At 43.3% G+C, this 16,595-nt stretch overlaps 1 protein-coding gene and 1 pseudogene across 1 annotated transcript; both read right to left on the bottom strand.

Annotated features, from left to right (window-relative positions):
* Nucleotides 1-835: 835 nt before the first annotated feature.
* Nucleotides 836-1,347, bottom strand: LOC126027459 (ubiquitin-conjugating enzyme E2 D3-like; annotated as a pseudogene).
* Nucleotides 1,348-7,684: 6,337 nt separating this feature from the next.
* Nucleotides 7,685-16,006, bottom strand: TXNL4B (thioredoxin like 4B). Its single transcript, XM_049786472.1, has 3 exons — nucleotides 15,787-16,006; nucleotides 13,189-13,340; nucleotides 7,685-8,157 (listed from the first exon to the last, which is right to left on the bottom strand). The coding sequence occupies exons 1-3, from the start codon at nucleotides 15,985-15,987 to the stop codon at nucleotides 7,992-7,994; spliced, it is 519 nt and encodes a 172-aa protein (XP_049642429.1). The 5' UTR covers nucleotides 15,988-16,006; the 3' UTR covers nucleotides 7,685-7,991.
* Between the last annotated feature and the right edge of the window lie 589 nt (nucleotides 16,007-16,595).

Here is a 16,595-nt window from a genome sequence, read left to right as displayed (position 1 = left end):
GCAGAGGACCTCCCCTGGTCACAATGATTCCCATTGGTCCCTGGCACATTTCAAAAAAGACATCACCCCCTCCCCTGCGCCACCCTTCAACTATGCCTCCCTTGTCACAAAGTTGAGGTCCTCCCACAAACTCGATTCTTTCTCAAGTCACATATTGAAGGCCTTTCCCCTACATTGTTCCCTTTGCGTGTCACAAACCAGGGCCTCCCCCCACACTCATCCTCTTCCAAAGATGACTGCTTCCACTTCACAGCTGCCTTCCTAGTCACAAAGATATGGGAAGTCCTCCTCAAGGCAGCCTGGATGTCGTAAATTTGAGGTCCGTCCTCTTCAGGACTCACATCCATGTCCCAAAAACGAGGGAGGGCCTTCCTCCCTCAAAAATGAGGATTTGTCAGTTTTTTCAAATCAGGGAGGCCCTCTGTGTCCTAAAGAGGAGGGCCCTCCCACTCATGGCTTCAATCCAAGTTGAGGACATTCCCCGCAAGGCTTCCTACTGCATGACCATGGTCAGGGCTTTCTTCCTCAGGGCTGCCTTCCATGCCAGAAGGATGAGGTCCTTCTTGTACGTGGCATTCCTTGTAATTTCCATGTTGCAGTGCTCAGAGCTTTACAGCTCAGGGTTCCCTATCTTCGATGTCAGGCCTCCAAGGCTGAGGGCTGCTTCCATATGTCGTAGATGAGGATCTCTCTTTTTAGGTCTGGTTTCCTTATCCAAAGCTCTTTTTTTTTTTTTTTTTTTGTAAACTCCTAGGGCACCCTTCGTTTTACATTTTGCAAATGTTTTCCAACTTTGCTTTCTTCCAGATATCAAATATGAGGACTTTCCTCCCTCTTCTTTTTTTCTCAGTAATTTAAAGTTTATTCCAACTGTAATGCAGGTTATTCTGACTTTAAGGGAGCATCACATGGCTTACTTCTGAGTCCATTCCCGAAATAGTCTGTTGTACTTACTTCTTTCTGTTTTATAGATCCGTGCAATCGCTATCACTAGGGGGTCATCTGGGTTTGGATCACATAGCAGTGAACAAATGGATAAAAGAACTTTAGAAATAGTTAAAGCAGGAGACCACTGTGACCTTAGAATATCGAGACAAATGCTGCCATTGCTGTTAATATTTGGATGATAAATTCTTGTTGTAAATGCAACCGTAGGTGGTTTGAAGGGGTAGTCTGTAGAAAAATGAATTGTCACAAAGAACACACCGCCTTGATATGGGCTGTCTTTAGGTCCCATATTTGTGGCTTGCCAATGAAACATATCGTCCCCAACTGGACCTGGGAACATTGTGCTGGAGGGTCACGGGCCAAATCACTAAGTTCCTTATTGATCCGCTCCAGCGCCATAGTCGTCTGTGCCGGTGTGCTCTCCGGGGCGGCCCGACTCCTGGTGTCTCAGGGCAGCAGGGACGGGGAATGGGGGAATGGAGGGTCGTCTCCCCTCCACACAGGCGCCTGGTCAGTGAGGAGATCGCGGGCCGCACCGGGGGCTGCTACGGCGGGGGAAACGACTCAGAGCCGGAGAAACAGAGAACCGAAAGGAGACCTAGGAAGGAAGGTAAGCGGTGCGGTGAGCCCCTCCCGCCGCGCCCCCCAACCGCGTTTCCTCACTTTATTTGAGGAGCACCTCCCTCTTCTTTTATTTTTGTTTTTTTGGGTCACACCCGGCAGCGCTCAGGGGTTACTCTTGGCAGGCTCGGGGGACCATATGGGATGCCGGGATGCGAACCAATGACCTTCTGCATGAAAGGCAAACGCCTTACCTCCGTGCTATCTCTCTGGCTCCTCCCTCTTCTTTTGAAGGCTTTTTTTTTGGGTTTTGGGTTTTGGGTCACACCCGGCGGTGCTCAGGGGTTACTCCTGGCTGTCTGCTCAGAAATAGCTCCTGGCAGGCACGGGGGGGGGGGGGGACCATATGGGACACCAGGATTCGAACCAACCACCTTGGGTCCTGGATCGGCTGCTTGCAAGGCAAACGCCGCTGTGCTATCTCTCCGGGCCCATGAAGGCTTTTCTTTTACTTAGATTGTGCTTCCTTGCCAAATTCCTTCCATCTCAATAAAAAGAGGTACATCATCTTCTCTTCCATTCATTTCCTAAATATAAGGGCTTTACTCCTCAATGCAGCATTTTGTCTCTGATTTTTTTACTCCTGAAATATCAAGGTTTCCTTTCCCTTAGAACATAGTATGAATCATCAATACCCATATTAAAAGCCTTTCCCCAACACACTCACTTACCTATCACCAAATGTCTTTTCTCTCTTCCTGCAGTATACGTGACTTTTTTTTTTTTAGGGTTTTTGGTTCACGCTCTGCAGTGCTCAGGGGTTACTCCTGGCTCTACACCCAGAAATCACTCCTGGCAGGCTCAGGGGAACCATATGAGATACCGGGATTTGAACACTGTCCTTCTGCATGCAAGGCAAATGCTCTACCTCCATGCTATCTCTCTGGCCCAATATAAGTGACTTCTATGTCACAATGTTTGGTGCCATATTCCTCTTACATTTCATATCCACTTTTCATGTTGTAACGATTATGGAACCTCCTTCAGTTCTGCCTTGTCAGAATGATGACCTCCTTCTTATCCAACAAGGATTCCCTTTTACATCACACATATGGGTTTATCAAAAAATTCTTTTCCTCCTTGTCACAAAAGTGAGGTCATCTCTAATAAAATGATTTCCTTTTATGTCACATATTTAAGGATTTTCCCAACCTTTCCCCTTCCATGTCCTAAATGAGTGCCTTTCCCCAAAGCCTTCATATGTGCCTTCCGTGTTGCAATCATGACATAGACTCCTTCTCATGCTACATATAGAAGACCTTTCCCTAACATTATTTCTTCCATGTTATATATAGGAGTGCTTTTCAGCCTCCTTTGAGGGGTGCCCTGTCAAATGAGAGCCTCTCCCAATCCTCACACCTCAGGGCAGCCTTCTTTGTCACAAACATGAGGGCCTTCCTTCTCATGCTATTTTACAAAATGGAGGGACTTTTCTCACTACTTCCATTTCACATAATCGAGGGTCCTCCTTATTAGGGATGCCTTATGTATCACAAAGTTTAGGTATCAATCCCAAGGGCTTCTGTTTGTCAAATGTTTAATGCCTTTCCCCAACCTTGTCCCCTTTAAGTCACAAAGATCAGGTCCTTCTCACACCTTCATGGCTACCTTAAAAGATCTGAAACATAAAAGGCATTTCCCCTCACTGTCTTTCAAGTCTGCTTTTTGAATTACAACCAGGAGGTACTTTTTTTCCCCTCAAGATTTCCTTTCATGCCTCATAGGTGAGGTTCTTCCAGACAACATGGATTCCTTCCCATTTCACTATTTTCTGGCCTTTCCCTAACATTGTCCCCTTCCATGTGCCAAAGAGGGCCTTCCCCCACTATCCTTCATGGATGCCTTACAAGTTCCTAAAATTGACGTCTTTCCTTTCACCATCTTTCAGGGTTGCCTTTAATGTAATAAATAGGTGCTCCCTAACCCACAAGGGTACCCTTATATGGCACATATTGAAGGCCTTTCCACAACATTGCTCCATTTCATGTCATAAAGAGGAGTGCCTTCTCTCAACTTCAGGGCTGCCTTACAAGGTCACAAAGATGAGGACCTTTCCCTTCATCATTCTTCAATGGTGCCTTCCATATCACAAAAATGAGGGTCTTCCTTCTCAGGGATGCCTTTCATGTCACATAAAAGAGGTCCCCCCCAAACAAAGATTCCCTTCCATGTTACTCAATGAAGGCCTTTTCTGAATATTCCTCCCTTCTGTATCACAAACAGGATGGCCTTCTTCCCCATGTCACAAAGTTGAGGGCACTCCTCCTTAGTGCTGCATTCAATGTCACAATAATTAGGGCCTTCCCCCTCAGGGTTCCCTTCCAAGTCACATAATGAGTGGCTTTCCTTACTAATGTACCCTTCCATGTCAGAAAGCTAAAAAGATTTCCCTCCAGAGTTCCCTTCCATGTCATGAAGACTAGAGGCGTCCCACCAGGGCTTTTTACCATTTATAATGATCAGGGCCTTTTCCCTCTGGGTTCCTTTCATGGCACGAAGATGAAGATCTTCCTCCTCAGGGCTGTCTTCCATATTGCAAAGTTCTTCCTCCTCTTCAGGCCTGCCTTCCATGTCACAAAGAAGAGGGTCTTTCACCTCCCCCTCAGGACTGCCTTCCATGTCATAAAGACCAGTGCTGACATTCCAGCCACACAGATCAGGGCCTTCCCCCTTAGGCCTCCCTTCCAAGTCAGAATGATGAGGGCCTTCCCACATCTGGGTTTTACTCCATTTCACAAAGATCAGAAACCCATCCTCCAGTCAACCTTCTATGTCACAAAGATTAGTCATACTTCTTATGGCTGCCCCCCCCTTTTTTATCACAAAGATGAGATCCTTATACCCTCACTCAGGGCTGCCTTCTATTTCTCTAAGATTAGGGCCTGCCCACATCCTTCATACGTCCCTTCTATTCACAAGAATGAGGAATTTCTCCCACCTAGGGTTCACTGGTATGTACTACAGCTGAGGACTTCTCTCCTCAGGGCTCCCTTCAATATCACGATGAGGGCTCCATACCCACCCCACCAAGGCTTCCTTCTAAATTACATAGATGATAGTCTCCCCTTTCAGACTGACTTCTATTTCACAAATACGAGGGAATTCTCATCATGGCTCTTCCACATGGTTCCCTTCCATGTCATAAACTTGTGGGCCCTCCACCTCATGGTTTCTTTCCATGTCACACAGATGGCGGCTTTCTTCTTCTGGGGTGTGCTCCATGTCAGAAGATGAGGGACTTCCTCTTCAGGTTGTCTTCTATGTTCTAAGATGATGGCCTTCTTCCTCAGAGCCCTCTCCTTTCATGTCAGAAAGACGAGTGACCAGATGGGAATATATTAAGCTGAGAAGCTTCTGCACCTCAAAGGAAATAGTGCCCAGGATATAAGAGCCACCCACTGAGTGGGAGAAACTATTCACCCAATACCCATCAGATAATCTCCAAAATATACAAGGCACTGACAGAACTTTACAAGAAAAAAACATCTAATCCCATCAAAAAATGGGGAGAAGAAATGAACACTTTGACAAAGAAGAAATACAAATGGCCAAAAGACACATGAAAAAGTGCTCCACATCACTAATCATCAGGGAGATGCAAATCAAAACAATGATGAGGGCCGGGAAGGTGGTGCTAGAGGTAAGGTGTCTGCCTTGCAAGCGCTAGCGTAGGACAGACCGCAGTTCGATCCCCCGGCATCCCATATGGTCCCCCAGGCCAGGGGAGATTTCTGAGCACATAGCCAGGAGTAACCCCTGAGCGTCAAACGGGTGTGGCCCAAAAACAAAAAACAAAAACAAAACAAAAAACAAACAAACAAACAAAAAAACAATGAGATACCACCTCACACCACAGAGAATGGCACACATCACAAAGAATGAGAATAAACAGTGTTGGCGGGGATGTGGAGAGAAAGGAACTCTTATCCACTGCTGGTGGGAATGCTGTCTAGTTCAACCTTTATGGAAAGCGATATGGAGATTCCTGCAAAAACTTGAAATCGAGCTCCCATACGATCCAGCTATACCACTCCTAGGAATATACCCTAGGAACACAAAAATACAATACAAAAACCCCTTCCTTACACCTATATTCATTGCAGCACTATTTACCATAGCAAGACTCTGGAAACAACCAAGATGCCCTTCAACAGACGAATGGCTAAAGAAACTGTGGTACATATACACAATGGAATATTATGCAGCTGTCAGGAGAGATGAAGTCATGAAATTTTCCTATACATGGATGTACACAGAATCTATTATGCTGAGTGAAATAAGTCAGAGAGAGAGAGAAAAACGCAGAATGGTCTCACTCATCTATGGGTTTTAAGAAAAATGAAAGACATTCTTGCAATAATAATTTTCAGACACAAAAGAGAAAAGAGCTGGAAGTTCCAGCTCACCTCAGGAAGCTCACCACAAAGAGTGATGAGTTTAGTTAGAGAAATAACTACATTTTGAACTGTCCTAATAATGAGAATGTATGAGGGAAATGGAGAGCCTGTTTAGAGTACAGGCGGGGGTCGGGGGGGGGGGGAGGAGGGAGACTTGAGACATTGGTGATGGGAATGTTGCACTGGTGATGGGTGGTGTTCTTTACATGACTGAAACCCAAACACAATCATGTATTTAATCAAGGTGTTTAAATAAAAAAAAAAAAGATGAGTGACTACTTTGTTAGGATTGCCTCCTTGTTCCAAAGATGAGTTCTTTACATACCCTACTCAAGGGCTGCCTTCCATATCACAAAGATAATGGCCTTTCTCCCAACGGTTAGGACTCCTTACCACGTCATGATGAGAGCTTTCCTCCTTTGGGCTCCCATTCATGTCACAGTGAGGCTTTCCTCCCTTGGGCTCCCTTCCATGTCATAACTAGAAGGGGCTTTTCCCTCAGGGTTGACTTCCATGTTACAAAGATGAGGGTCTTCCTCCTCAGGGCTCCTGATTTATGGTTCCTGTGAGTAGAAATCTCTGAGCAAACTTCTAGCTCTAGTTTTTTATATATTGTACCCATGTTTCATTGGCAGACCTTACAGGGCCTTTCTTCTTGATGTACAATGCCTCCTATGCCATTGCCCTCTTCCCCAGGTTATTCTTACAGCTCTTCGTTAATTTTTGTGGACAAAACTGTATTGTAGACCTTGTGAAAATACTTATAGAAGAGAAGTACTTCCAAACACATAGAAATATTTCTCTCAGCAGGTGTACTTTTTCTCCCTTTTGGTAGGATCTTCATCATCAAACTTTCTTGTAGCATAAACTACCTGTTTGTTTGTTTTTGGGACACACCTAAGGGTTCTTAGGGTTTACTCTGATTTTACATTCAAGAGTAACTCCTGACATGGTGTTTGGGGGACCATATTGGGTGCCAAGGATCACACCTGGGTCAGCCAGGTTCAAGGTAAGCTCCCTACTTGCTGTACTATCTCCTTCCCCAGTGCTCTTAAAATTTAGTTACTATTAAGTGGTTACTCAAGAGGTATATAGTAAAAAATGGCACCTTCTTGTTTTGACTTTTCTCTGCATTCTTCCTCAGCTGTATCTTCCCTCATATTTCAGCCACACTGATCTATAGCTGCCATCTTTGGCCCATTCTTGGCAGCCTCTGCTCCAAAATCTTCGCCCATAAAAGTACAAGCATTGCCTTCCAAGTAGCTCCTTGCCCATGAAAGTTTAGTGCTGTGTTGTCCCTCAGAGAAGCAAGAAGGATCCCTGAGTACAGAGCCAAGTATATGGCCCAACACCCACTGACCCCCAGACATAAAAACTTGTAAAGTGAGTAAACCAGAGCAGTTTTAAAAATACGCCATAAAGATCTCAAAATAAAACACTTGCCTATTGAAAAGGGGGTAGTAAGAACTGGAGACAGTAAGTGGGAAGTGTGAATGAAGAAACAGTGAGGGCGAACACAATTGTGTGTGTATCTAGGTAAATGAGTATTCTTGCTCTTGTAAGAATTAATTTTTCCAGGACCAAATAGATATTACAGCAGTTAAGGAGCTTGTCTTGCACAGAGATGACCCAGGTTCAATCCCAGGTATGGTACCCCAGGACTGCCAGGAGTGAGCCCTGAGCAAAGCTGGATGTAGGCCACAAACAAAACAAAAACAACCAGCTTTTCCTTTTATTTGTATATCAAATAAACTTGCCTGTTGAGGCCTCTGTATTGTCTTTAGAAGACAGAAATGTAAATAGAAAGAGATGGTCCAAACCATAAAGTGACTGCAGGTGACTGACTGTGGAGAGGCTCAGCATGGGCCCTGGGCCAACCAGCCCAGCCTTCCACATTTTCTATAGACAAGACTTTGCACTCACTGGACACTGAGCACGTTTCCAAAGAACTCTGGCACCCAGTCCAGCCAGATTCAGTAATAGCTTTCAGAGACAATTTCCCCTTCCATCCTGTGTCAGAATGTGCTAAATATCTTGATAGAGGAGGTCATACTTGGGGATATTCCTGGGATCGATGGGACTTTGCACAATAAGTTTCCCTCTCATTGCTCCTCGGTAAATTACTTCAATCAGGTCTATGAAGTCTTGTTTGGTTTTGAAACTTCCCACAAACTTAGTGTGGTCTGGAGACCTAAAGAGCGTGAACAGAAAAGAAAAACAAACAAACAAACCCTTTTTCAGAACATATAATTGTTAAAAACCTTCAGGATATGCAAAACGGACAGTAGATATTTCTTTTTTATCTTGGAGAGTTAGCCATCAGGTCTAATGCTGATTTTTCTCACTGTGATTATATATGGTTCATTTAGTATCTGATAATAACTAGGGCTGGGCTTTAAAAAAAAGAAGTTTCATGCTGGGATAGCTTGGGAAAAGCTTCTGTTCAAAAGGTACACCCCCTGACACCCATACATAAAAACTTGTAAAGTAACTAAACCAGGGCTATTTTTTGGGGTGACTTTTTAAGTCATTGTTAAGCACAATTCTCTTAGAAATTGGCATGGGCTTAATTTTTGTTGGGTTTGGCTAGGGACTACACACAGTCTATTAACCTATATCTCTGAGTGCTAGTCATATTTTTCCTTGGTCAAATCTGGTAGTATTCAGGGCTTATTACTGACTCTGTGCTTAGGGATCACTCCTGTTGGGGCTTGGGAGACTCATATGTGGCTCCAGGGATCGAATCTAGTTGGCCACATGCAAGGCAAGGACTCTACCCATGTACTGTGATTTAAAACATTCAATGTTATTAATTTATTTTTATATTTAACTATTTGAAATATCTAACATGTTTATCAAAAAAATTGAAAAAGTTACCTGTGAGAAGTGGCCACATTTTTGTATAAATTCTTTTAATCTACTCTTACGTGTACCAGTATGTATTTGTGCGTCTTTTTTCACAGAAACTGTAATCACAATTTTTTTGTTTCTGGGTCACACCCAGCGAGGCCCAGGGGATACTTCTGGTCTGTGCTCAGAAATCACTCAGGTAGGCTCAGGGGACCATAGAGTATGCTGGGAATCTAACTTGCGTTGGTCACATGCAAGGCAAATGCCCTACCTGCTGTGCTATAGCTTTGGCCTCACAATATAAAATTGCTTTTTTTTGAGGGGGGGGGGTCATATCTGGCAGTGCTCAGGGGTCACTCCTGGCTCTACGCTCAGAAATTGCTCCTAGCAGGCTCAAGGAACCATACTGGATGCCGGGATTCAAACTACTGTCCTTCTGTATGCAAGGCAAATGCCCTACCTCCATGCTATCTCTCCATCCTGCCCCCACAATACAATATTTTAATACACTCTTTTCAATCAAAATAGACTATGTCTTTTCTTTTTTTTTTTTTTTTTTTTTTTTTGTGGTTTTTGGGTCACACCTGGCAGTGCTCAGGGGTTATTCCTGGCTCCATGCTCAGAAATTGCTCCTGGCAGGCACGGGGGACCATATGGGACGCTGGGATTCGAACGGATGACCTCCTGCATGAAAGGCAAACGCCTTACCTCCATGCTATCTCTCCAGCCCCACTATGTCTTTTCTAAAGTCAGTAAATATACACTTATAACATCTCACTAACTTGTTATCTATATCATTTAGTTAACACTGTTAACAATTTAACAATCTGGGCCCGGAGAGATAGCACAGCAGTGTTTGCCTTGCAAGCAGCCGATCCAGGACCCAAGGTGGTTGGTTCGAATCCTGGTGTCCCATATGGTCCCCCATGCCTGCCAGGAGCTATTTCTGAGCAGATAGCCAGGAGTAACCCCTGAGCACCGCTGGGTGTGGCCCAAAAACCAAAAAAAACCCAAAAAACCAAAAAACAATTTAACAATCTATCTGTATTTTAGATATATTGTTTTAGAAATATCTTACTTTCTAAACATGGCATGAACATAAGTACAGCCATTTTTTTTTTACCCCACTTCTGTGAGGGTTTATTTTATGAGACACTTCAGAATTTTAGGAAGGAGAATATTTGGGTTAAAAATTTTCTACTTGGGGCTGGAGAAATAGCATGAAGGTAAGGCGTTTGCCTTTCATGTAGAAGGTCATTGGTTCGAATCCCGGCATCCCATATGGTCCCCTGAGCCTGCCAGGAGTGATTTCTGAGTGTGGAGCCAGGAGTAAACCCTGAGCACAGCTGGGTGTGACCCAAAAACAAAAACAAAAAATTTTATACTTATTTGGGGCCGGAGCGGTGGCACAAGTGGTAAGGCATTTGCCTTGCCCATGCTAGCCTAGGACAGACCGTGGTTCAATCCCCTGGCGTCCCATATGGTCCCCCAAGCCAGGAGTAATTTCTGAGCACATAGCCAGGAGTAACCCCTGAGCTTCACCAGGTGTTGCCTAAAAACGGAAAAAAAAATTATATTTTGTTTGTTTTCAGGCCACATTCAGCAGTACTCAGAGCTTATTCCTAAATCTGTGCTTGATGATCACTTCTGGCAGGCTCAGGGGACCATAAGGGATGCTTGACATTGAACTCAGTTGACAGTGTGCAAAGCAAGTGCCTTACCCATTGTACTATCTCTCCAGCACTAAATTTCATACTTTTTTTTTTTTGTTGTTGTTCCCATGGCAGTCTTCCTGTCCAATTTTAATCATGGAGATGTTCAGATTATGTACAGATAACCGTTGAAAAAATGGTGCAAAGAGTAAACAATAATGCAAACATAGTGATGAGAAAGAGAAGTGAAAATTCACCAAAGCATAAACTTGCAGCTGATATTTCTGTTAGATTACAAGGACCTACCAATAACCTCAGGATTGAACATTGTAGGAGTTAAAAAGACAAACAATGTCATCCTCAGATTCTGGTATAGGTATAAAGAATTGAATTGTGAACATAAAAAGAGAAAATAACAACAACAACAACAACAACAAAACACAAAAAAGGAAAAAAGATTAAAAAAAGTACAAAAAGAAGAATTGAATAATGAATTAGTGCATGCATGAATAGACAGATATATAGATAGATAATCCAAGAATATTCAACATAGCTAGACTGCAAAACAAGTTTCTGCCCTAAACACAATCTTATCATCCTAAGAAAGCCATTTTACCTGCATAGGCTTTAATTTCTTCCTTGGAATAAACCAATGGGTTCAAGAGTTTATAAGGTTCCTTTAAATTAAAATATTTAAATTAATTGCATTAATTAGTAGTAGTGGGCCATAGATGAACATATTTTCACTGCTATGTCTTTTCACTCAACTTCCTTAGTTCTAGTATTAGAGCTATTGTAGATGGATTATAAGGTTCTTTATAAAAGTTCTCTCAGAAAATAATATATTGGTTTTTGGGTCACATTTGGCAGTGCTCAGGGTCACTTCTGACTCTACACTCAGAAGTCGCTCCTGGCAGGCTCGGGGGACCATATGGGATGCCGGGATTCGAACCATCATCCTTCTGCATGCAAGGCAAATGCCCTACCTCAATGCTATCTCTCCAGTCCCCAGAAAAAAATATTTCAACATTAAATTGCAATTTTCAGTGTCTGTTCTTTCCAGCTATGTTCCTTTTTATTTTTAAATAATATCTCTATTTAAGCACCTTGATTACAGACATGACTGTAGTTGCATTTCAGTCATATAAAGAACATCCTCCCTTTATTTCATACTTTTTTTTTTTTTTTTTGGTTTTTGGGCCACACCCGGTGGTGCTCAGGGGTTACTCCTGGCTGTCTGCTCAGAAATAGCTCCTGGTAGGCACAGGGGACCATATGGGACACCGGGATTCGAACCAACCACCTTAGGTCCTGGATAGGCTTGCAAGGCAAACACCGCTGTGCTATCTCTCCGGGCCCTATTTCATACATTTTTAAGGTGATATGTTACATCATATATTATGGTCTACAAATAATGCATTACCACTTCTAAGCTAGGAAAAGGAATAACTTTAAAAACACTTAAAGCAGGTATTTAAAGCTCTTTCATGTTATGCTATACTGGCACACAGAACAACTCAATCCTAGTAAAAAAGGAAAAGAATTCTGGGTATATTCAAAACAAACATTCAGGGACCAAGGAAAAGGTTTGAAGGGCTTTGTAAGTAGAAGTTCTGGCACTGTGTAGCGGTTAAGCCCTTTCAGAACCCTGGGAATAAATCTTTGAGCACTAAACTCATACTATACCCAAATACTAGGTATGACATAAATATTGTAAAATAAATATTAAGTACTGAGACTTAATACTAGATCAGATGGAATAAAAGACTTTCAAAAATATTTTGCTTTCTTTTTATTTCCTCTTGGCACTCTATTGAAGAACTACTTTAAAATTGCCTGAGTGGCCTAGATAGAAAAGTTGGCAAGACATTTGTTTATCTTGCTGGATATTTCTTTTAGAAAGTCCTAAAAGTTTTGGACCAGAGTGATAGCACAGCAGTTGTGGATTACCTGGGATGGACCGGGTTCAATCCCTGGCATCCCACATGGTTCCCTGAGCCTGCCAGGTGTGACTTCTGAGCGCAGAGCCAGGAGTAACATTGGAGCACTGCTGGATGTGGCCCCAAAATAAAAAAAAAATAATAAAAAACCCAGAAAGCCCTAAAAGTTTAAGAATGACTAAATGTGTTGCTTTAAGTGAAATTCCTGCAAAATGTTTTCAAAGTTATTCTGTATTTTGAACTGAAAGATGGAGTTGACGGGGCCGGCGTGGTGGCGCTAGAGGTAAGGTGCTTGCCTTGCCTGCGCTAGCCCAGGATGGAGCTAGGTTCGATCCCTCGGCGTCCCATATGGTCCCCCAAGCCAGGCGCGATTTCTGAGCTCATAGCCAGGAGTAACCCCTGAGCACCACCGGGTGTGGCCCAAAAACAAAAAACAAACAAACAAAAAGATGGAGTTGAACATCAAAAACTGCAAAACTTTCATACTTCAGTTGGAAATAAAATTCTTCCCACAAAACCCAAAACACTTGCATTTTACAGCAAAGGTCTGGCACATGCTCTGCACATGGGAGACACAGGTTCAAATCTCAGCATCACATTTCCAGTTCTGAGCTTCCACCATGCCTGCAGGTGGCCCCCAAGTAAATGAGCAAGCGAGGGTATTAATCCAGTAAACACCACCAAAATACAGTAACAATGAGGTAGTCATCGCATGGCAACAGATGGGTGAATTAAAAGTGAACTCAAAGTTTCAGATACAATAACTTCATTCTAACCTACCCATAATCAACTTTCATATGCTGTCCATTGAAGAAAAACACTGTGGATGGAATGTAACTGATGTCAAAATAGTGTGTGTAAACTGGAGTGCGATCCACATCTACCAGATAAATAGCAGCCATTTTGCTCAGGTCCCCGGCAGTCTTAGCAAGCTGCAAAGAGAGAGTAGTTTATAATAGAGAGAGAGCAGATGTTTCTTTTCTGTGGTACAGTACAAGAATTTAGTGCTTTGCTTAGATAAAGTTCCAGAGAACCTAGTGGGTTTGCATCCTCATGAGGCCTTGGTGTTCAGTCTGATTCACTGTTTTAGGAGTTTCTGGAGTTTTTAGAAGTTTTAGGAGTATTCTGGACTTTATTTCCTCCTTTAGGAGTATTTCTTCCTTTATTTCCTCTTTTTGACTGCAGAACTGTTTTGGGTTGAGATGTGGCTCAGTGCTAGAATGTAGGCCTTGCACGTGTGAGCCCATACTCATATAACACAAACCACAACACAACAACACAATCTGTTTTTTTTTTTTTTTGACCACACCCGATGGCACTCAGGGGTTCCTCCTGGCTCTGTGCTCAGAAATTATTCCTGGCTCAGGGGACCATATGGGATATGCCAGGGATCAAACCTGTGCTTGCACTGGGTCAGCTGCAAGCAAGGCAAATGCCCTACCACTGTGCTACCATTCCAGATCTACCAACACATCTTGATCAAAACACTGTGAGGACCTGGGTCAGAGTGACAGCACAGTGGGGAGGGCATTTGCTCGGCATGCGGCTGACCAGGTTTGATCCTTGGCATCCCATATGGTCCCCAGAGCTGGCTGGGCGTAATTCTAAGTGCAGACCCAGGCGGAACCCCTGAGGAAAACCTAGGGTAGCCCCAAACAAAACCCCCAAACAAACAAAAAACATTGTGAGGGGCCGGAGAGATAGCACAGCAGTAAGGCATTTGCCTTTCATGCAGAAGGATGGTGGTTCGAATCCCGGCATCCCATATGGTTCCCCGAGCCTGCTGGGGCGATTTCTGAATGTAGAGCCAGGAGTAACCCCTGAGCGCTGCTGGGTATGACCCCCCACCCCCCCCCCCAAAAAAAAACAAATAAACATTGTGAGGACCTATAAATCCAAATGCATTTAAACAAAAATCAAAGCCCAGAAATAAGTAATACAGGGCTGGAAATGTATTTTTGCAGCCCTCTCCAAGATAATTATATTAATAATAGCAAAACAAACATTCCTATATGGTACACACCTTTTAGTTCTTATTTCGTAGATGAGGAAAGTGAGGCAAAGGGAGGTAATTTGTCCTGATAACAGGGCTTCCCAGGTTGGAGACTTGGTTTTCTCTTGTCTTTTCCCTTATAGCTGAGGGGCACAATACTCTTACTTTCCCCCTACTCCAGGTTAATACATCTCATATATCCATTTTTATGTTTGTTTGTTTTTAGGTCACACCCGGCAGTGCTCACAAGTTAGTTCTGGCTCTGCGCTCAGAATTAGCTCCTGGCAGGCTTGGGGAACCATATGGGATGCTGGGAATCGAACCGGGGTCAGTCCTATGTTGGCCACATGCAAGGCAAATGCCCTACCGCTGTGCTATCCCTCTGGTCCTACACCCATTTTTAAATAATGAGGGCTTTTTCTATTAGAACCATATAGCAGATGTTGATGGACTTAGTCTCTTCTCCATTAGAAACAGGCCAGAAGGGGGCCAGATAGGTAGCACAGCATAAGGCATGCGTTTGACCCCGGATGAACCCAGTTCAATTCCTTGGTATCCCATATGGTTCCCTGAGCTTGTCAGGAGCGATTTCTGAGCACAGAATCAGGAATAACATCTGAGCATCTCCAGGTGTGGCCAAAACTCAATCAATCAATAAACTTTTTAAAAAAGAAATAGACCAAAAGCTGTCCCATATTCCCTCCCATATGTCTCAGCGCAGGAAAATGTGCTGTAAGATTAGAGGTAGATGCAGTACCACACTGGAGGCAGCCCACTAGAAGAACAATTTCTTTTTTTGAAATTGGGGGGCTCATACCCAGCAGTACTTGGGGACTAGTCTAACACCATACTTATTTCCCCCAAGGATCAAACCTGGGCCTCCTGGTGCAAAGCATGCATGCAGGCTGTCAAGCCATCTCTTGAGCAGGCAGTGAGAGAAAACAAAGTCAATCCCCAATTATTATTATTATTATTTTTTTGGTTTTTGGGCCACACCCATCTGATGCTCAGGGGTTACTCCTGGCTTTGCACTTGGCTTGGGGGTACCATATAGGACACCGGGGGATCAAACCGCTGTCTGTCCTACGCTAGGCAGACACCTTACCTCTAGCGCCACCTTCCTGGCCCCCAATCCCCAATTTTGTAATAGCGGCTATGTGTGTGAATGTGGCCCGACCTCTCCACATTAAGCCCATGGCAAAAAATAAAACAAAACAAAAAACAAACAAAAGGTAACAAAATAACAAACCAACAAAACTCTCTACATAAAAAGTTATTAGATACATGTTAGTAATATTTGTTGCCTGTACCTTTTCATAATTTGTGCATGTTTAAGTTAAGAAATAGATATATTTAGGAAAAATTGCTTATTAAAATTTACTTACAATATCATCCAGTTGCAGACAGACAGGATCCTCATCTCTCCCAAACCTGAGAACCAACACCTTTTCTGCAGTACTTTTTATCGCATGGTCAACCTCTGTTTTGCTCGTCAGTTTGGGCAATAGGAAGCTCATCTTGAAATCATTCAAAAAATAATCCTTGTGGTTAGTCCTGAAATAAAGTCCTAATGTTTTTAGATGCATTAAGCGTATGGATCTGCATTAAAAAAATCGAAGTATCTGTTTATATAGTTTACAAAGAAGCAACACAGAAAAGGACACTGGGGCTCAAGAGATGGCTTGACAGGCTGGCATGCATGCTTTGCATCAGGAGGCCCAGGTTTGATCCTTGGGGGAAATAAGTATGGTGTTAGACTAGTATGAGCCCCCCCCATTCCAAAAAAAGAAATACTCTGAAAAAGGCTCTTTCTTGCAAACCATATCATGATTTCCTTTAGTTTTTCCAAACATCTTCCAGAGTTTTTTTTTTATATGCTCAAGAGGAAACACAAAAATTACTTTCTATGTTTTCTCCCTCTTTTATCCAAAAGTGAGTCAGGGACCCTGCAGGATATAGACAACATTCTCCGACAGGGAAATCAGAACAGATTGTTGTCACAGTGTGTGCAGGCAAACCCAAGCTGAGGGTGGTGAGGGATGCAAGGCAAGTGCTCTACCCTGAGTCGTATTCATGCCAACAAGTTAACTTCACAGAGTAACACTGGTGGCTATTAGGGAAATTCTGGGTTCAGTCCCCAAAAGCATAATGAGGAAGAAAACAAATGCATTTAAAGGCCTTAAGCTCCATTCCA

Source organism: Suncus etruscus, chromosome 14, assembly GCF_024139225.1.
Source record: "Suncus etruscus isolate mSunEtr1 chromosome 14, mSunEtr1.pri.cur, whole genome shotgun sequence".
NCBI classification, from domain to species: domain Eukaryota; kingdom Metazoa; phylum Chordata; class Mammalia; order Eulipotyphla; family Soricidae; genus Suncus; species Suncus etruscus.
This window is presented reverse-complemented; position numbering and strand designations above follow the sequence as displayed.

Bases quoted from the DNA above. Each gene is read 5' to 3' on its own strand.
- TXNL4B (XM_049786472.1), bottom strand. From the start codon at position 15,987: ATGCATCTAAAAACATTAGGACTTTATTTCAGGACTAACCACAAGGAT. The intron at 13,341-15,786 runs GTAAGTAAATTT...CTCTCTTTGCAG, and splicing joins GTCTGCAACTGGATGATATT to CTTGCTAAGACTGCCGGGGA. The intron at 8,158-13,188 runs GTAGGTTAGAAT...CACGCTCTTTAG, and splicing joins CATATGAAAGTTGATTATGG to GTCTCCAGACCACACTAAGT.